The 21,783-nt window shown below is 45.4% G+C and overlaps 2 protein-coding genes across 5 annotated transcripts in view; one reads left to right on the top strand and one right to left on the bottom strand.

The window, feature by feature from the left end:
* LMBR1 (limb development membrane protein 1) overlaps positions 1-21,783 on the bottom strand; it is a 592,458-nt gene that overhangs the window by 248,564 nt on the left and 322,111 nt on the right. The window lies entirely within an intron of this gene.
* Positions 3,286-6,367, top strand: LOC134927441 (zinc finger protein 862-like). Its single transcript, XM_063921895.1, has 3 exons — positions 3,286-3,444; positions 3,531-3,637; positions 3,729-6,367. The coding sequence occupies exons 2-3, from the start codon at positions 3,536-3,538 to the stop codon at positions 6,174-6,176; spliced, it is 2,550 nt and encodes an 849-aa protein (XP_063777965.1). The 5' UTR covers positions 3,286-3,444; positions 3,531-3,535; the 3' UTR covers positions 6,177-6,367.

Consider the following 21,783-nt stretch of genomic DNA (forward strand, 5'->3'; position numbering starts at 1 on the left):
ATCAGGAACAGCCTGGAGTAGTGATAGCTAGCATAAATATGAATGCACCATCCAATCATTACAGGTTTTACATGACAGGAACTGACTGGCTAATGCACTATAATCACTTCTCCAAGTTTAATACATCTGCCCCAGTTTACTTTATGACTTGGGGGCCATTATTGAATGGTCATCATAAATGATGACCATAATAATGAAGGGCCCCCAAATCATACAGCATCCTCATGACATAAGGTGCAACACTTAAAATTCTATAAGTTAATTGAAAAATCTGTCCACATTTATTACTTTCTTTTTTTTTTCTAAAGCTGGCACATCCTCATCCTCGTCTCTATGTACTCAATCACATGACACACTATCTGTCACATCCATCACTGCACCTCTGACTCCTGGCACTCCACACCACAGGCTCCATAGCAGCATATTCTGGCTCCTTCTTTGATCCTCACGGCTCACCGGAGTCCTCAATTTGCCTCAGGTGAGTATGCTGGTACTGAGAGTAAACAGTGCGGCTCTCATCCGAGGGAGCTTGAGTGTGTTAAAGTGTTTTGTTCTTCCACAGAAAGCTGGCTCATCCTCATCCTCATCTCTGTGTACTCCATCACGTTAAGCAATCCGATTGCATCAACTGGCGCATCACTCCACACCACTGTGGCTCCAAAGTGGCATATTCTGGCTCCTTCTTTGATCCTCTAGGCATCCCCGGAGTCCTCAATTTGCCTCAGGTGAGTATGCTGGTACTGAGAGTAAACAGTGCGGCTCTCATCCGAGGGAGCTTGAGTTTGTTAAAGTGTTTTGTTCTTCCACAGAAAGCTGGCTCATCCTCATCCTCATCCTCGTCTCTGTGTACTCCATCACGTTAAGCAATCCACTGCATCAACTGGCGCATCACTCCACACCACAGGCTCCAAAGTGGCATATTCTGGCTCCTTCTTTGATCCTCTCGGCATCCCCGGAGTCCTCAATTTGCCTCAGGTGAGTATGCTGGTACTGAGAGTAAACAGTGCGGCTCTCATCCTAGGGAGCTTGAGTGTGTTAAAGTGTTTTGTTCTTCCACAGAAAGCTGGCTCATCCTCATCCTCATCTCTGTGTACTCCATCACGTTAAGCAATCCGATTGCATCAACTGGCGCATCACTCCACACCACTGTGGCTCCAAAGTGGCATATTCTGGCTCCTTCTTTGATCCTCTAGGCATCCCCGGAGTCCTCAATTTGCCTCAGGTGAGTATGCTGGTACTGAGAGTAAACAGTGCGGCTCTCATCCGAGGGAGCTTGAGTTTGTTAAAGTGTTTTGTTCTTCCACAGAAAGCTGGCTCATCCTCATCCTCATCCTCGTCTCTGTGTACTCCATCACGTTAAGCAATCCACTGCATCAACTGGCGCATCACTCCACACCACAGGCTCCAAAGTGGCATATTCTGGCTCCTTCTTTGATCCTCTCGGCATCCCCGGAGTCCTCAATTTGCCTCAGGTGAGTATGCTGGTACTGAGAGTAAACAGTGCGGCTCTCATCCTAGGGAGCTTGAGTGTGTTAAAGTGTTTTGTTCTTCCACAGAAAGCTGGCTCATCCTCATCCTCATCTCTGTGTACTCCATCACGTTAAGCAATCCACTGCATCAACTGGCGCATCACTCCACACCACAGGCTCCAAAGTGGCATATTCTGGCTCCTTCTTTGATCCTCTCGGCATCCCCGGAGTCCTCAATTTGCCTCAGGTGAGTATGCTGGTACTGAGAGTAAACAGTGCGGCTCTCATCCGAGGGAGCTTGAGTGTGTTAAAGTGTTTTGTTCTTCCACAGAAAGCTGGCTCATCCTCATCCTCATCCTCATCTCTGTGTACTCCATCACGTTAAGCAATCCACTGCATCAACTGGCGCATCACTCCACACCACAGGCTCCAAAGTGGCATATTCTGGCTCCTTCTTTGATCCTCTCGGCATCCCCGGAGTCCTCAATTTGCCTCAGGTGAGTATGCTGGTACTGAGAGTAAACAGTGCGGCTCTCATCCGAGGGAGCTTGAGTTTGTTAAAGTGTTTTGTTCTTCCACAGAAAGCTGGCTCATCCTCATCCTCATCCTCGTCTCTGTGTACTCCATCACGTTAAGCAATCCACTGCATCAACTGGCGCATCACTCCACACCACAGGCTCCAAAGTGGCATATTCTGGCTCCTTCTTTGATCCTCTCGGCATCCCCGGAGTCCTCAATTTGCCTCAGGTGAGTATGCTGGTACTGAGAGTAAACAGTGCGGCTCTCATCCTAGGGAGCTTGAGTGTGTTAAAGTGTTTTGTTCTTCCACAGAAAGCTGGCTCATCCTCATCCTCATCTCTGTGTACTCCATCACGTTAAGCAATCCACTGCATCAACTGGCGCATCACTCCACACCACAGGCTCCAAAGTGGCATATTCTGGCTCCTTCTTTGATCCTCTCGGCATCCCCGGAGTCCTCAATTTGCCTCAGGTGAGTATGCTGGTACTGAGAGTAAACAGTGCGGCTCTCATCCGAGGGAGCTTGAGTGTGTTAAAGTGTTTTGTTCTTCCACAGAAAGCTGGCTCATCCTCATCCTCATCCTCATCTCTGTGTACTCCATCACGTTAAGCAATCCACTGCATCAACTGGCGCATCACTCCACACCACAGGCTCCAAAGTGGCATATTCTGGCTCCTTCTTTGATCCTCTCGGCATCCCCGGAGTCCTCAATTTGCCTCAGGTGAGTATGCTGGTACTGAGAGTAAACAGTGCGGCTCTCATCCGAGGGAGCTTGAGTGTGTTAAAGTGTTTTGTTCTTCCACAGAAAGCTGGCTCATCCTCATCCTCATCTCTGTGTACTCCATCACGTTAAGCAATCCGATTGCATCAACTGGCGCATCACTCCACACCACTGTGGCTCCAAAGTGGCATATTCTGGCTCCTTCTTTGATCCTCTAGGCATCCCCGGAGTCCTCAATTTGCCTCAGGTGAGTATGCTGGTACTGAGAGTAAACAGTGCGGCTCTCATCCGAGGGAGCTTGAGTGTGTTAATGTGTTTTGTTCTTCCACAGAAAGCTGGCTCATCCTCATCCTCGCCTCTGTGTACTCCATCACGTTAAGCAATCCACTGCATCAACTGGCGCATCACTCCACACCACAGGCTCCAAAGTGGCATATTCTGGCTCCTTCTTTGATCCTCTCGGCATCCCCGGAGTCCTCAATTTGCCTCAGGTGAGTATGCTGGTACTGAGAGTAAACAGTGCGGCTCTCATCCGAGGGAGCTTGAGTGTGTTAAAGTGTTTTGTTCTTCCACAGAAAGCTGGCTCATCCTCATCCTCGTCTCTATGTACTCCATCACGTTGACCAACCATTGAACCAACTGTGCATCACTCCACACCACAGGCTCCAAATAAGCATATTGATCCTTCTTTGATCCTCTTGGCTTGAATGACAGGAGACCTCAACTTGTCTCAGGTGAGTTTGCTGGTACGGAGAGTACAGTGGCTCTCATTCTAGGGAGCTTGAGTGTGTTAAGTGTTTTTATTTTTTTTTATTTTTAGAAAACATGCCTACTCTTAAAAGGAAAGTGAAAGAACATGAAAGAAAAACCAAGGAAATAGGCAAAAAATGTTTGAAAATCAATCAAATGTTTTCAGGAAAAAAGAAGGTAGGAAAACATTTACATACACCCATTTTAAACCCCTGTAAGAAAGTGTAACAAATATTTGAATTTAGATTATGATTTTTATTAATTACAGAAAATAAATGCAGCAGAGTTAGATCCTGTACCCAGCACCTCTGATCCTGTACCCAGCACCTCTGATCCTGTACCCAGCACCTCTGATCCTGTACCCACAGATAATCAATGCACTTCCCAAGATAATTCACTGGCCACAGTTAACACAAATTGCAGCAATGTAGATGACTCGGTATCGACGTCATGTAATGTCATTGTTAATGAAAACACCATAGATGTGCATTCTCAATCCTCCATCTCTCTTGCCAACTGTTCTCAGAATTTAGAGTGTGACACCTCACCCCCTATTATTTTGGATGATGACCTATCTGAAGAAAGGTGCTCTTCTAATGAAGATACAGATATAATAAATGACATTGGGGTTAGTGCTTCTCCAAAAAAAAAGTCAAAACATAAAGTTGGTTTCCAAATAAAATGGAAAAGAGAGTTTCCGTGGCTTAGTTGTAAAAAAAATGGTGAAAGAGAATCTCTACTCTGCAAGCTGTGTTTAAAACATCTGTTGAACGACACAAAATACAACAAATCTCCATGGATGAATAGTGGGATGAGCACAGTAAGGCGCGATAAAATTAAGGAGCATTCTGTTTCCGAGATGCACAAGGCAGCAATGCAAACTGAAATAATCGGTTGTAATGCTGAGGCTTCACAGAACAGAAAAAATAGACCAGAGTCAGAGGAATTCAAAGCTGTGGAATGTGCTATGAAGTGCCTGGATTTTCTAATCCAGCATAATATACCACATACAACTGTTTTTAAACCATTTGTTGTTTTCTGTATAGAAGAATTAAAGTCTCCAGTTTTAGCCCCTCTGAACAAATCTAAAAATGCCTCATATACAAGCTACCAAACAATCAACGAATTTGTTAATTCGATGGCCAGTGTTCAAAGAGAGAAAGTTATCTTGTCTTTACAGAAGAGTCCATCATTTTCAGTTATGTCAGATGAAACTACTGATGTCAGCAACAGAAAACACTTGGCAACTGCTGCAAAATATATAAAAGATGGAGAAGTCAGTGTGTCCTTTATTAATGATACAGAAATTCCAGATGGAAAATCAGAAACTATTTTCAATGCTCTTTCACAGACTATAGAAGACTGTGGAGGGTTTGAGAAATTAGTAGGCTTTGGAAGTGACGGCGCCAGTTCAATGGTTGGTCACCGTGATGGAGTAGCAGCCAAACTAAAGGCCAAAAATAATAAGATTATTTCAATACATTGTCACAATCATCGTTTAGCTCTTGCAACAAAAAATACATTTGAATCTTTGAATCCTTTCCTGAAAATGGATGAAGTATTAACAAGTATTTACAAATACTATAAATACAGCTCTGTGAGGAGCAAAACTTTGGAAGAAATACAAAGAGTATTTACTAAATGTAAGGGAACAAAAATAAAAAAGGCTAGCCACACAAGATGGCTATCACATGAAAATGCTATTAATTCAATAAGAATTAATTATCATTCGATCATTGTCGATTTGGAAAATGCTGTTGTAACTGGACAGTCAAGGACTACAAGTGGTGTGAGTGGGCCAACTGCTGAAGGACTTCTCAAACATCTGAAAAATTTTCATTTTTTTCAATTAATTCACTTTCTTTGTGATGTACTGAGCCTGCTTTCCAAATTAGTTTTAATCTTTGAAAGAAGAGATATTGACTTGTCTACAATACACAGCAATGTTTCCATTACGCTTGGTGCTTTGAAAAATTTAAAGCGTAAGCCTGGGGGTCAGTTTTGCAGGAACCTGGAAAATGCTGCAAGAAAAATAGGAATTCAGGCTCCTATAGCAGCAGAAAATTGTAAGTTTGAAGAAGATGCAAGGTGTTTTCTAGATCTATTGGTCCAAAACATTTCAGAGAGGATGCATAATATAGCTATACTTGATCATCTAAGTGTCTTAGATATGAGGCATCTTAATGCAGACAAAGGTGTGGGATTTTATGGTGTGGCCGAAATGGCACAGCTTGCTGATTTTTATCAACTGGACGAAGATCTTCTGTTATCAGAATGGGAAGACTTTAAATCTGTATTCTTACAAACGGAAGAAGAAAATTCTGATAATGAAAGATTGTCCATGGTCAACGTGTACAAGACTTTAGAAAAATCTGAAGACACAATTGGCGTAGCATTTCCTCTAATTCAGAAACTTGTTTCAGTTGGCTGTGTTCTACCACTCTCAACTGCTGAAGTTGAAAGAACTTTTTCGCAAGTTAAATTAATCTTAACAGATCACAGAAACCGTCTCAAGGTGGAAAATGTCAACAGCATATTAGCCATTAAGCTAAATGGCAAGGTAAACTACAGAGAGGCGGTAAAGCACTGGATGAAAAAGCAAAGAAGAATATTTTCTTGTAGACCACACACAGCTGGCCACCGACCACACTCTACAATCAGAAACACCTGTACTGTAGATTGTGAGCAACAACCAAGGACAACGCACATAAACTGACCCACCCAAGCTACTTGGAGCCCAACTTTCCAGTTCAAAAAGGTGAGTACCAAGTAAATGTGGGAGGAGGGAGAGTATTCCTACTTAGAGGTGGTGGAGTGGCCCTAGTATGTCCATAATCCTGTTATCAGAGTCCCTTTTCTGCTGTGTTCTTTAGTTCTTCAAAGCACAAGCCCTTATTTTTGTGTGGAAGAATTGTACGAGACTAAAAATCTATGGTGGTCTTACAATTCTACTCCAAGGAATAAGCTGTGCTTTGAAGAACTAGGAATGCAGTACAAATGGACTCTGATAACATGCAGTCAGTTTATGTTGTATGGTTCTGTTTCAGCTTCAGCACAGCGCCTAAGAGGATATTTACAGCCAGTGACAAGACGGCATCCGCCTGAGCCTGCATAAATAGTTGGACAGCTGTGGCGATTGCTCTTCTTCAGTTACCAAATCTGCACTCAACATTTCAGATGACAACCGAGGACTCTGCACCTGAGCCACCCAAGCTACTTGGAGCCCAACTTTCCAGTTCAAAAAGGTAGAGTACCAAGAAAATGTGGGAGGAGGGAGAGTATTCCTACTTAGAGGTGGTGGAGTGGCCCTAGTATGTCCATAATCCTGTTATCAGAGTCCCTTTTCTGCTGTGTTCTTTAGTTCTTCAAAGCACAAGCCCTTATTTTTGTGGGGAAGAATTGTACGAGACTAAAAATCTATGGTGGTCTTACAATTCTACTCCAAGGAATAAGCTGTGCTTTGAAGAACTAGGAATGCAGTACAAATGGACTCTGATAACATGCAGTCAGTTTATGTTGTATGGTTCTGTTTCAGCTTCAGCACAGCGCCTAAGAGGATATTTACAGCCAGTGACAAGACGGCATCCGCCTGAGCCTGCATAAATAGTTGGACAGCTGTGGCGATTGCTCTTCTTCAGTTACCAAATCTGCACTCAACATTTCAGATGACAACCGAGGACTCTGCACCTGAGCCACCCAAGCTACTTGGAGCCCAACTTTCCAGTTCAAAAAGGTAGAGTACCAAGAAAATGTGGGAGGAGGGAGAGTATTCCTACTTAGAGGTGGTGGAGTGGCCCTAGTATGTCCATAATCCTGTTATCAGAGTCCCTTTTCTGCTGTGTTCTTTAGTTCTTCAAAGCACAAGCCCTTATTTTTGTGGGGAAGAATTGTACGAGACTAAAAATCTATGGTGGTCTTACAATTCTACTCCAAGGAATAAGCTGTGCTTTGAAGAACTAGGAATGCAGTACAAATGGACTCTGATAACATGCAGTCAGTTTATGTTGTATGGTTCTGTTTCAGCTTCAGCACAGCGCCTAAGAGGATATTTACAGCCAGTGACAAGACGGCATCCGCCTGAGCCTGCATAAATAGTTGGACAGCTGTGGCGATTGCTCTTCTTCAGTTACCAAATCTGCACTCAACATTTCAGATGACAACCGAGGACTCTGCACCTGAGCCACCCAAGCTACTTGGAGCCCAACTTTCCAGTTCAAAAAGGTAGAGTACCAAGAAAATGTGGGAGGAGGGAGAGTATTCCTACTTAGAGGTGGTGGAGTGGCCCTAGTATGTCCATAATCCTGTTATCAGAGTCCCTTTTCTGCTGTGTTCTTTAGTTCTTCAAAGCACAAGCCCTTATTTTTGTGGGGAAGAATTGTACGAGACTAAAAATCTATGGTGGTCTTACAATTCTACTCCAAGGAATAAGCTGTGCTTTGAAGAACTAGGAATGCAGTACAAATGGACTCTGATAACATGCAGTCAGTTTATGTTGCATGGTTCTGTTTCAGCTTCAGCACAGCGCCTAAGAGGATATTTACAGCCAGTGACAAGACGGCATCCGCCTGAGCCTGCATAAATAGTTGGACCCTTCTGTTTTGAACAGCTGACACCTACATCTACTCCAGATGACCTGTAGGACGTTTGATCAGCTACCTGCATCCAATCCACATGGTACTATTATTATAACTTGTATAAAATGCTAGGATTAGTGTTTATTTTAGCACCTTCACAACCTGTGCAGTTCCTCCTGCCTGGGGTGTCGTTCTGTACTCTAGTGCTTCTATCACAAGTCTACCACTGAAATAAAGACCAGAGTGATAGAAGCACCAGAGCAGAGGACGACACCCCTGGCAGGAAAGAATAACTGCACAAGTTGTGACAGGTGCAGGATGATAGAACACTGTAGTTGTAATCTATACAGTAGAGCTACATTGGTGATGAATGGACCACAAATACTTTTATTTAACACTCTTCACTTTCAAATCCTTGTCCGCATGTAAAAGGTAAACATTAAATAAAATGGGTGCACAAACAAAAAACCATGAGTCTTTGTACTCATTTTTAGTTAAGACACATGTCTAAGCATTACAGTATGGACATAATCGTGCCCTCCCGAATGAAAAATGTGCCCTCCCGAATGAAAAATGTGCCCTCCCGAATGAAAAATGTGCCCTCCCCGTGATCAGCACCCTGCCCTAAAAAATTCCTAGAGTGAACACTACTGCCACCTCGTTTACTCTCCTCACAGGTAGCTGTCCCTTCAGCCAAAAACCCGGATATCGGAACCCCAAATTACGCAGAGTGTGACAGTAAGCACTGGCCCAATGGATGCTGCAAGTGAGCAGGCTACCGGGGGCGATGTCTCTGTGGATATTCTGTCTCGTCTAAATAAACAGGAGGCCATGCAGGCACAGATTGTACAGTTCATGCAGAATATGTCCACTCGTTTGGATTCTCTTCACGCAGCCATTTCCACATCCCAGACTCCGGTTCCAGCTTCCAATCCGCCAGCACCTAATCCACTAGTATCGATGCCAGTTCCTCGTTGACAACTACCGCCACCCAGTAAATTTGACGGTAGTCCAAAGCAATGCCGAGGGTTCCTCAATCAATGCGAGATCCAGTTTGAGCTCAGTCAGCTAACTTTCTGTCTGATCGGACCAAAATCGCATACATCATTTCACTTCTGACTGGACCAGCTCTGGATTGGGCTTCACCCTTATGGGAGAAAACTGATCCCATACTCTCGAAATACTCGGTATTCGTGGCAACTTTTCATAAAATCTTTGACGAGCCAGACCGGACCACCTCCGCCTCTTTGGAGATTCTTCGTCTGCGTCAGGGAACCCTTTCAGTCGCCCAGTACGTGATCCAATTCCGTACTCTGTCTTCCGAAGTGGGATGGAATGAATAGGCTCTCATTGCCGCCTTTTGGAACGATCTCTCCGAAAAAATGAAAGATGACCTGGTCACTCAGGATGTGCCAGTTAAGCTCGATCAGCCTATTTCTTTACGTAACAAGATTGATCTAAGATACAAGGAACGCTGTCTTGAGAGAACAAGGTTCGAGCGACCCAAACCTCGGGCCTGTCCCACTCCTAGACCATCCTCACCGTTTACTGAAGAACCCATGCAGGTCAACCGCTCTCGTCTCACCAATGAGGAACGTCAAAGACGCAGACAGGGCAACCTCTGCATGTATTGTGGGGCGGCCGACCACTTTGTTAAGTCTTGTATTCAACGACCGGGAAACTCATGCTACTAGCTTATGCAGGAGAGGTTAAGCTAGGAGCATTCCCCAACCAATTTACCAGGAAGGAATCACTGTTGGCTGTATGTCTGGAACTTCCCTCTACCTCCCTTCATGTTACAGTACTTTTGGATTCTGGAGCTGCAGAAAGTTTCATTACTTCCGCCTTAGTCCGACAGTCTGAAATACCAACCATTCGTTTGGAGCGAGCTATCTCTATCACCGCGGTTGACGGAAGTTATATCCCTGAAGGGATTATCACCCACCGTACAGTTTCTCTGAAGATGAAAGTTGGTATTCTCCATTCTGAAGTTCTCTCTTTCCTGGTAATTCCCAAAGCCTCTCAAAAAATAATCCTAACATTCCCGTGGTTACAGGAGCACAACCCCCGCTTGGCTTGGCAAACTATGGATATACTCGCTTGGGGGGAGTCGTGTTCTCAAAGCTGTTTATCCACTGTCAAGCCACTCCTTACCCTACACTCCACTGATCTCCCAGATGCCTATCAGTTCTTTCTGGACGTCTTCAGTAAGCAAGGGGCGGATACCTTGCCTCCCCACCGAAGTTGGGACTGCCAGATTGATTTACTGCCTGAACACCTCCCAGAGGCCGAACGTACCCTTTATCTCTCCAGGAAACCCAAGCGATGTCTGAGTATATACAGGAGAATTTGGCCAAAGGGTTCCTTCACCCTTCCTCTTCTCCAGCCGGGGCAGGGGTTTTTTTTGTTAAGAAGAAGGACGGGGACCTACGTCCTTGCATCGACTACCAGGGCCTTGTCAGGTCCGGGTGTTTTTGTGAATCCGTTAACCCGGGACCAACCACAGGTGTAGGTGCTGGGGTATGAAGAAAGCAGGGAGGACGAAGAAAGTTCCGTTTCATATATTTATTGAAAATAACAATTCAGTAAAGTGGTAAATGGCAAGTTATTAATCACCATAGTATACTGACGTATTGCATGAATAATAGAAATAATATGCAGGATATATCTTAAAGAAAAAATAAAAGAAATGTTCATGGAATTGCGTTTAAAACAGGCTGGAGAATAAATGTTAAATTGTCCAAATATAAACAAGCTTTGATGCTGAACTGTAGAATGTGTTTAACTGGGTAATGCAGACATGAAGAAATAACTGTGAGGATTTGCAATGAAGTTTTGAGAGGTAACTGAGAGACTGTAAAGAATTATCCTTGTAATGGCAACATAGAAAGTAAAAGTACTAAATTGGGTTACTTGCGAGTTCCGGAGATCACTGTGAGACTGTAGCAGATGATATAAGTGATGAACGGGTTAAATGCAGAGCAGAACAAACGAACAGCTGAAGTTAGCGGAATCCTCCAAACTCTGTATGGTTGAAAGCAGGCAGACAAGACTCTGGGAATCCAATTGTTACCAGTAGGTGCGTGATTAACTGACAGCATAGCGGGGAGCCGGTGGATCTTTAGCAGTGAAGGTTGCAGACGGGCCTCTGGGAACGGAGGCGATATCTGGACCACGGGAATCACACAGGAATGCACGGAGAGAGCTCAGAGCTAGAGCACAGCGTTGATACAACAAAGCACTGGCCCAGAGTAACATAATCCCAGCCTACTTAAAGGCAGCACAAGCACGGGATTGGTTTACACCTGCCCACAGGTGTTTTCACAAGTGCTCTGTATTACCTATTTGGTCTCCAACATGGCCACCTCCTATACAGCAGACACACCGCAGTGCCTTAGGCCATTTGGTCCCCGCACTCCCAGTTCCCAGACTCTGCATTACCTGTGCCACTGATCACGCCGCGTCCCCACACGGGCGCACAGCACCGCGAGCAACCGCACTGGCAACGGATGAACCCCAGAACCCGCAAAGGTGAGAGACCGGTACGTGACAGTACCCCCTCTTCTACGGGTGGTCTCCGAACACCTTTGAACCTTATCAGGATTTTTGGAGAAGTATTTCTGTACCAGTCTTGGAGCATGAACATCTTCAGAGAAAACCCAGGATCTCTCCTCCGGACCGTAACCCTTCCAGTCGACCAAAAACTGTAAACGTCCATATCGAGAACGTGAGTCTACAATCTCTTTAACTTCAAATTCCTCATCTTGCACAGAGTCAACTTTAGGAGATTTGGACTGGGTAGTACGAAACTTATTGAGAATCAAAGGCTTCAATAAAGATGTATGAAAGGCGTTAGGAATTCTCAAAGATGGTGGCAACTTGACTTTGTATGACACAGGATTGAGTACCTTTACAATGGGAAATGGACCAATAAACTTGGGAGCAAATTTCTTAGAAGGAACTTTGAACATGAGATTGCGCGTAGAAATCCAAACTTGGTCCCCCACCTTGTAATTCGGTACAGCTTTACGTTTTCTATCTGCGAAAGATTTATAACGAGCGGAAGTTTTGACCAACGACTTACGCACACAACTCCAGATTCTAGATAGACGTTGAAGTTCTTGATCTGCTGCTGGAACCTCTAGGGCTGGCAATGGATGGAACTCTGGCACACGAGGATGAAAGCCGAAGTTAATATAAAAGGGCGTAGATTCTGAAGATGAATGGAAGAGATTATTATAAGCAAATTCTGCCAATGGAAGGTAGTCAACCCAGTCATCCTGTGAGGACAATATATATAGCCGGAGAAATGTTTCAAGGTCTTGGTTGACTCTCTCAGTTTGTCCATCTGTCTGAGGATGATATGCAGAAGAAAAATTCAACTTGACATTTAAAGATGAACAAAGCGACCTCCAAAACTTGGCCACAAACTGTGTTCCCCGATCAGAGATGATCTCTCGAGGAAGGCCATGCAACTTGAAGATTTCAGAGATGAACAATCTGGCTAGTAAAGGGGCTGATGGTAACCCAGTTAATGGAATGAAATGTGCCATTTTCGAAAATCGATCCACTATCACCCAAATGGTATTTCGCCCTTTTGATGGAGGTAGATCGGTCACGAAATCCATTGAGATATGAGTCCATGGTTGTTTGGGTATGGATAATGGATGTAATAAACCTGGTGGAGAACTTCTTGGACTCTTATGTTGGGCACATTTAGGACATGCTGCTATAAACTCTTGGACATCGGCTTTGAGACGTGGCCACCAATAAGACTGTTGAATAAATTTGAGAATCTTTAGAACCCCAGGATGACCCATGAAGGAAGAGGAGTGAGCCCAGGTAAGCAGCCATTTACGAAGATTTGTGGCGACAAAGGTTTTGCCAGGCGGAGGAACTGGAGAGGTTCGAGTCATTAAAAAGGACGTAGGATTCACAATGGCTTGATTCGTAGTAGCATCATTTGATTCAGAAGAAGCAAAGGACCGAGAAAGGGCATCTGCCTTTTTGTTCTGAGACCCTGGTCGATAGGTGAGCTTGAAATTGAATCGTGTGAAGAAAAGCGCCCATCTAGCTTGTCGTGGATTCAAGCACTGAGCTGACTGCAGATATAGAAGATTCTTATGATCAGTATAAACTGTAATGCGATGTTGTGCTCCTTCTAGAAGGTATCTCCACTCCTCAAATGCCAACTTGATGGCAAGTAATTCTTGCTCACCGATTGCATAATTACGTTCTGCCGGGAGGAACTTACGGGAGAAATATCCGCAGGGATGGACCTTTTTATCTTCAAAGACTTGTGACAACACAGCTCCTACTGCTTCTGTAGATGCATCCACCTCTAGAAGAAAGGGACGATTCAAATCAGGCTGTCGAAGAATGGGGGCTGACCCAAAGGCTTGCTTCAAATCAGAGAAGGCTTTGATTGCTTCAGAAGACCAGTTCGTATGATTTGCTCCCTTGCGAGTTAGGGCTGTGATGGGAGCAGCTAACGAAGAATAATTCTTAATGAATCTCCTATAGAAATTAGCAAAGCCAAGAAATCGCTGAATCCCCTTGAGAGTTGTAGGAGTGGACCAATCTCGGATAGCTTGTACCTTACCGGGATCCATACATAGCTCTGATCCAGAAATGATGTAACCAAGGAACGGTATGGAAGATACTTCAAAAGGTGCACTTCTCTAACTTACAATAAAGTTGATTTTTCCTCAGACGTGTCAGTACCTCTTTAACTTGGTGATGGTGAGACTTTAGATCCTTAGAGAATATTAGGATATCATCCAGATACACTACTAGACACTTGTAGAGAAGATCACAAAAAAGTTCATTCACATAGCTTTGAAAAACTGCAGGTGCATTACAAAGACCAAAAGGCATTACAAGGTATTCGTAATGCCCATCCCGGGTATTAAAAGTAGTCTTCCACTCGTCCCCTGCCCGGATGCGGATTAGATTGTAGGCCCCTCGGAGATCCAATTTTGTAAACACAGTAGCTCCCTTTACCCGATCAAATAATTCTGGAATTAAGGGTAATGGGTACTTGTTTTTCACAGTGATCTCATTGAGTCCACGGTAATCTATGCATGGTCGTAACCCACCGTCCTTCTTCTTAACGAAAAAGAATCCGGCTCCTGCAGGTGAAGAAGATGGTCTGATAAATCCTTTGATTAGATTTTCCTGTATATAATCAGACATAGCTTGCGTCTCTGGGATGGATAGCGGATAAATTCGTCCCCTAGGAGGGGTTTTACCCGGAACCAGGACGATTGGGCAGTCCCATTCGCGATGAGGAGTTAGAGAGTCTGCTGCTTGTTTACTGAAAACATCCGCAAAGGATTGATACACCGGAGGTAGGCCGGGAAGGCTAATTGACCGGAGAGGTACAATTGAGGCTAAACAGTCCTTGGTACAAGATTTACCCCACGAAAGGACTTCCATGGTTTGCCAATTAAGTTGAGGATTATGTTTCTGCAGCCAAGGTAAACCAAGTATCACATCTTGAGAGGCTTTGGGAATCACGTAGAAGGAGACGTATTCGGAATGGAGCACACCAACTTTCATCTTGAGACATACGGTTCGATGAGTAATTATACCATCTGTAATTCGACTTCCATCCACTGCTGTAACAGCAACTGCTGCTTCCAGAGGCATGGTTTGAACTTTAGACCGTAAGACAAAGGCTGAGGAGATGAAGTTCTCGGCTGCCCCGGAATCTAGGAGAGCTGAAACTTTCACTGTAGAACTTGGAACTTCTAATTGAATAGACAAGGTCGGCTCTTTCCCAGAACGTGATTCTAAAGTAACTCCTAGCTTAACCTCTCTTGAATAAGCTAGGAGCGAGAGTTTCCCGGTCGGAGTTTGCAGAATTTAACTAAATGTTCGGAGGACCCACAGTACATGCAGAGGTTACCCTGTCGACGACGAAGTCGTTCCTCCTCTGTGAGGCGAGAGCGCCCAATCTGCATAGGTTCTTCTGTCGTTACCGGAGACTGTGATGAAGAATCTTGTCGAGGCCTAGGATGATAACGTGGACTGGATCGCTCTGCCCTGGATTTCTCTAAACTTCGCTCCCTGTAGCGTAGGTCAAGTTTGTTACAGAGAGAAATCAATTCATCCAGTTTAGTTGGCACATCCCGGATAGTTAAATCATCCTTGATTCTCTCTGAAAGTCCATTCCAAAACGCGGCGATCAGGGCCTTCTCATTGCAGTTTAACTCTGAAGACAACGTGCGAAACTGAATAATATATTGACTGACAGGACGTAAACTTTGACGTAGACGGAGAATCTCCAAAGATGCTGAGGTGGTCCTGCCTGGTTCGTCAAAGATTCTCCGGAAGGATGATACGAACTCCTTGTAATTAGAGAGGATAGGATCACCTCTTTCCCATAATGGTGATGCCCACTCCAGAGCCAGACCGGAGAGGAGGGCAATAATATATGCAACCTTACAACGAGCTGATGGGAAACTGGCGGACAACAGTTCGAACTGGATCTCGCATTGATTCAGGAATCCTCTGCAAAGTTTTGGAGTTCCGTCAAACTTACTCGGAGAGGGTAACTGCAAGCGGGACGTAGGCAGCGTCACAGGAGAAGCTGTAGTGGTAACTGGGACAACCGGAGTTGGAATCTGGACTTGAGACGTTTTAATAGCCGTATGAAGAGTCTCTAAACGGTCTGCCATAGTTTGCATAAACTGCACTATTTGTGTCTGTATAGACTCCTGGTTTTCCAGACGGGAAAGGATATCTGACGTAGCACCGCCTCCTGCGAATAGGTCACTTGACGGATCCATGTGGCCAGTGCTTACTGTCAGGTCCGGGTGTTTTTGTGAATCCGTTAACCCGGGACCAACTACAGGTGTAGGTGCTGGGGTATGAAGAAAGCAGGGAGGACGAAGAAAGTTCCGTTTCATATATTTATTGAAAATAACAATTCAGTAAAGTGGTAAATGGCAAGTTATTAATCACCATAGTATACTGACGTATTGCATGAATAATAGAAATAATATGCAGGATACATCTTAAAGAAAAAATAAAAGAAATGTTCATGGAATTGCGTTTAAAACAGGCTGGAGAATAAATGTTAAATTGTCCAAATATAAACAAGCTTTGATGCTGAACTGTAGAATGTGTTTAACTGGGTAATGCAGACATGAAGAAATAACTGAGGATTTGCAATGAAGTTTTGAGAGGTAACTGAGAGACTGTGAAGAATTATCCTTGTAATGGCAACGTAGAAAGTAAAAGTACTAAATTGGGTTACTTGCGAGTTCCGGAGATCACTGTGAGACTGTAGCAGATGATATAAGTGATGAACGGGTTAAATGCAGAGCAGAACAAACGAACAGCTGAAGTTAGTGGAATCCTCCAAACTCTGTATGGTTGAAAGCAGGCAGACAGGGTTTCCTCATGCAAGACTCTGGGAATCCAATTGTTACCAGTAAGTGCGTGATTAACTGACAGCACAGCGGGGAGCCGGTGGATCTTTAGCAGTGAAGGTTGCAGACGGGCCTCTGGGAACGGAGGCGATATCTGGACCACGGGAATCACACAGGAATACACGGAGAGAGCTCAGAGCTAGAGCACAGCATTGATACAACAAAGCACTGGCCCAGAGTAACATAATCCCAGCCTACTTAAAGGCAGCACAAGCACGGGATTGGCTTACATCTGCCCACAGGTGTTTTCACAAGTGCTCTGTATTACCTATTTGGTCTCCAACATGGCCACCTCCTATACAGCAGACACACCGCAGTGCCTTAGGCCATTTGGTCCCCGCACTCCCAGTTCCCAGACTCTGCAATACCTGTGCCACTGATCACGCCGCGTCCCCACACGGGCGCACAGCACCGCGAGCAACCGCACTGGCAACGGATGAACCCCAGAACCCGCAAAGGTGAGAGACCGGTTCGTGACAGGCCTCAACGAAGTTACAGTTAGGAACAGATACCCCTTGCCCTTGATTCCCAAACTATTTGACCGAGTAAAGTGGGCTACCATTTTCACCAAATTGGACCTGCGTGGAGCTTATAACCTTATACGCATTCGCACAGGAGACGAGTGGAAGACTGCGTTCAATACTCGCGACGGGCATTACGAATGTCTGGTGATGCCCTTTGGCTTATGCAATGCTCCAGCAGTCTTCCAGAATTATGTCAACAAATTATTCCGAGATCTCCTCTATAAGTGCCTGGTTGTGTATCTGGACGATATTCTAATATTTTCCAAAGATCTGAAAGTCCATCGGGAACAGGTCAGAGAAGTCTTGAGACGTCTAAGGGAAAATCGACTCTTTTGTAAACTGGAGAAGTGCACGTTTGAGGTTCCCTCCATCCCTTTCTTAGGTTACATCATTTCCGGGAGGGAATTACAGATGGATCCTGCCAAGGTCCAAGCAATCAGAGATTGGACCCTTCCTACCACTCTGAAGGGAATCCAGCGTTTTTTAGGCTTCGTCAATTTCTATAGGAAGTTAATTAAAGATTATTCCTGCATCATTGCCCCAATTACAGCACTAACAAGAAAAGGGTCTAATTCTGCAGCTTGGCCACCTGAGGCACTAAAAGCCTTTTCATTCTAAAAGAGGCCTTCATGTCTGCTCCTATCCTTCGGCAACCTGATCTCAGTCATCCTTTTCAGGTGGAGGTGGATACTTCTTCAGTAAGAGTGGGGGCCGTCTTATCCCAGTACTTCGAGAATCAGAAAGCTCATCCTTGTATTTATTTTTCCCAAAGATTTTCTCCGGCAGAAAAAAACTACGCCATTGGAGAACAAGAATTGCTTGCCATAAAACTTGCTTTTGAAGAGTGGAGGTACTTGCTGGAAGGAGCTCAGCACCCAATCTCAGTAACCACGGATCACAAAAATCTTATATATCTTCAGACCGCCCGATGTTTAAACCCATGGCAAGCCAGGTGGGCACTGTTCTTCTCCCATTTTTCATTCAAGCTCAGTTATCGTCCAGGGTCTCTTAATCGGAAAGCAAATGCGCTCTCTTGTTCATTGAGTTCAGATGAGTCCACAGATCTTCCGGACAGACAATTCATCCTAGATCCTGCCTCCTTTGCTGCAACTCGTACTACTTCGCTTCCTACACCGGGAAAAACCTTTGTTACACCAGAACTCCGAAAAAGACTGCTCACGTGGGCTCATACCTCACCGTGTATGGGACACGCAGGTAGCCTCAAGACTCTTAAGTTCATCCAACGCTCCTATTGGTGGCCTCATCTGAAGACGGATGTTTTGGAATTCATAGCTGCCTACCCAAAGTGCGCCCAACATAAAAGTCCAAGAGGATCACCATCGGGTCTTCTTCATCCGCTATCGGTTCCACAAAAACTCTGGACACACATCTCTATGGATTTTATAACTGACCTACCTGTCTCCAGAAGACGAAACACCATTTGGGTCATTGTGGACCGATTTTCCAAAATGGCACACTTTGTCCCACTCACAGGTCTTACAACCGCTCCACAACTATCAAAATTGTTCATATCAAACATCATCCAGTTACATGGACATCCACAAGAGATAGTTTCCGATCGAGGGCCTCAATTTGTGGCTAAATTCTGGAGAGCACGGAGTTCAGCTCTTGGAATGGAATTAAGTTTCTCCTCTGCATACCATCCCCAATAGGATGGTCAGACAGAGAGTGAACAAAGACTTAGGGGGTCATTCCGACCAGATCGCTTGCTGCAGTTTCTCGCAGCGATCAGGTCGGAACTGCGCATGCGGGGCGGACTAGCCCTGTGCTGGGCATCCCCCGCATGTCAGTGTGAATGATCGTAGCTCTGCTAAATTTAGCTACGATCAACTCGGAATGACCCCCTAGAGACTTTTCTACAACTCTTCATGTCTTTTTCTCAGGATGATTGGCTGGACTATCTTCCATTTTCTGAATTTGCTCACAATAATCTCTACCATTCCGCTACCCATTCCACACCCTTTTATGTGAATTATGGACTTCATCCAGATGTTCCTGTTTTCCAATCTCTTCCAGCTCTCGAAGTACCTGCCGCAGAGGTAGCCCTTCAGCAATTCACTAAGATGTGGAAACAAGTTCATGAGGCTCTGCTTAAAACATCCAATAAATACAATATTTTTGCAGATCGAAAATGGAAGGCTGTCCCTAGTCTCAAAGTGGGTGATGAAGGGGCAAATTCAGTATAAATCACAAGTAGCGATTCGTACGAAATTTTTGCTGTGGGGCTGCGGGCGCATGCGCAGCAGGCCCTATTGCACATGCGCCCGCATTTTCTGCGGTGGGCCGCAGAAAATAGGATTTTGGTACTTACCGATAAATCCTTTTCTCCTAGTCGGTAGAGGATGCTGGGGACTCCAAAAGGACTATGGGGTATAGACGGGATCCGCAGGAGCTTGGGCAAACTAGAAAGACTTAATCTGGGTGTGAACTGGCTCCTCCCTCTATGCCCCTCCTCCAGACCTCAGTTATAGGAACTGTGCCCAGGAGAGACGGACATTTCAAGGAAAAGATTTTTGTTTAAACTAAGGGCTACAAACCGACCGGCCCACACCACAAACATACCGTACAACCGGAGTAACTTTAAACCAGATAACAGTATGCATTAACACCAGCAACAAGCTGAAACAAAACAATACACAACCCGTGTATAAACTAATTTAACCAGCAAGAAAACACTGCAAGTAATAGTCCGCACCGGGACGGGCGCCCAGCATCCTCTACGGACTAGGAGAAAAGGATTTATCGGTAAGTACCAAAATCCTATTTTCTCTTACGTCCTAGAGGATGCTGGGGACTCCAAAAGGACCATGGGGATTATACCAAAGCTCCAGAACGGGCGGGAGAGTGCGGACGACTCTGCAGCACCGACTGAGCAAACGCCAGGTCCTCATCGGCCAGGGTATCAAACTTATAGAACTTAGCAAACGTGTTAGAACCCGACCAAGTAGCTGCTCGGCAAAGTTGTAACGCCGAAACGCCTCGGGCAGCCGCCCAAGATGAGCCCACTTTCCTAGTAGAATGGGCTTTCACCGACTTCGGCACCAGTAGTCCGACTGAAGAATGAGCCTGCTGGATCGTACTACAAATCCAGCGTGCAATAGTCTGTTTTGAAGCAGGATGACCAATCTTGTTGGCAGCATACAAGACAAACAACGCCTCAGTCTTCCTAGCAACGGCTGTCCTAGTGACGTAGATCTGCAACGCTCTTACAACATCCAGAGATTTTGGAATCGCCACCGCTTCCGTAGCCACCGGAACCACAATAGGTTGGTTAATGTGAAATGAAGAAACCACCTTCGGCAGAAATTGTTGACGAGTCCTCAATTCCGCCCTATCCGAATGAAAAATCAAGTACGGGCTCTTATGAGATAAAGCCGCCAACTCTGACACCCGCCTGGCAGACGCCAGCGCCAAAAGCATAACTACCTTCCAAGTGAGAAACTTCAACTCAACCTTACGCAAAGGTTCAAACCAGGAAGACATGAGAAACCGTAAGACCACATCAAGGTCCCATGGAGCTACAGGAGGTACAAACGGAGGATTGATATGCATTACTCCTTTCACAAAAGTCTGAACCTCTGGGAGGGCAGCTAACTCTTTTTGAAAGAAAATAGACAAAGCCGAAATCTGCACTTTGATGGAACCCAATTTCAGGCCTGCATCTACCCCCGCCAGTAAAAAGTGGAGAAAACGACCCAAGTGAAAATCTTCCGCAGGAGCCATTTTAGACTCACACCAGGAAACATACTTTCTCCAAATACGGTGATAATGTTTCGCCGTAACCTCCTTCCTAGCCTTAATGAGAGTTGGAATGACCTCCCTGGGAATACCCTTACTAGCTAAGATCTGGCGCTCAACCTCCACGCCGTCTAACGCAGCCGCGGTAAGTCTGGAAACACGCATGGCCCCTGCAACAACAGATCCTCTCTTAGAGGAAGCGGCCACGGATCTTCCACCAGTAAGTCCTGAAGATCCGGGTACCAGGCCCTCCGTGGCCAGTCCGGAACGACGAGAATCGCCTGTACCCTTGCTCGTCGAATGATCCCCAGTACCTTTGGAATGAGAGGAAGTGGAGGGAACACATACACCGACTGGAACACCCACGGAGACACCAGGGCGTCCACTGCAGTGGCTTGGGGGTCCCTTGACCTGGAACAATACCTCGGGAGCTTCTTGTTGAGACGAGACGCCATCATGTCGATCAACGGAATTCCCCAGCGTCTTGTCACCTCTGCAAATACCTCTTGGTGAAGAGCTCACTCTCCCGGATGGAGATTGTGTCTGCTGAGGAAATCTGCTTCCCAGTTGTCCACTCCCAGTAGGAAGACTGCTGACAGGGCGCACACGTGTTGTTCTGCCCAGCGAAGGATTCTTGTGGACTCCGCCATTGCCGCTCTGCTCCTCGTTCCGCCTTGACGGTTTATATGCGCCACCGCTGTGATGTTGACAGGTCGACCCTGAAGAAGGCTTCTTGCTTGCAGCAGGCCGTTTTAAATGGCTCTTAACTCGAGAACATTTATGTGGAGACAGGCTTCCTGAAGCGATCATTTCCCCTGGAAGTTTCTTCCTTGGGTGACTGCGCCCCAGCCCCGGAGACTTGCATCTGTTGTTAGAAGTACCCAATCCTGGATACCGAATCGGCGTCCCCCTAGGAGGTGATGACCTTGTCACCACCACAGGAGAGAAATTCTGGCTCTGGCAGATAAACTTATCTTCCAGTGAATGTGCAGGTGAGACCCGGACCATTTGTTCAGCAAGTCCCACTG

Source organism: Pseudophryne corroboree, chromosome 5 (assembly GCF_028390025.1).
Source record: "Pseudophryne corroboree isolate aPseCor3 chromosome 5, aPseCor3.hap2, whole genome shotgun sequence".
NCBI lineage: Eukaryota > Metazoa > Chordata > Amphibia > Anura > Myobatrachidae > Pseudophryne > Pseudophryne corroboree.

Bases quoted from the DNA above. Each gene is read 5' to 3' on its own strand.
- LOC134927441 (XM_063921895.1), top strand. From the start codon at position 3,536: ATGCCTACTCTTAAAAGGAAAGTGAAAGAACATGAAAGAAAAACCAAG. The intron at 3,638-3,728 runs GTAGGAAAACAT...TATTAATTACAG, and splicing joins TGTTTTCAGGAAAAAAGAAG to AAAATAAATGCAGCAGAGTT.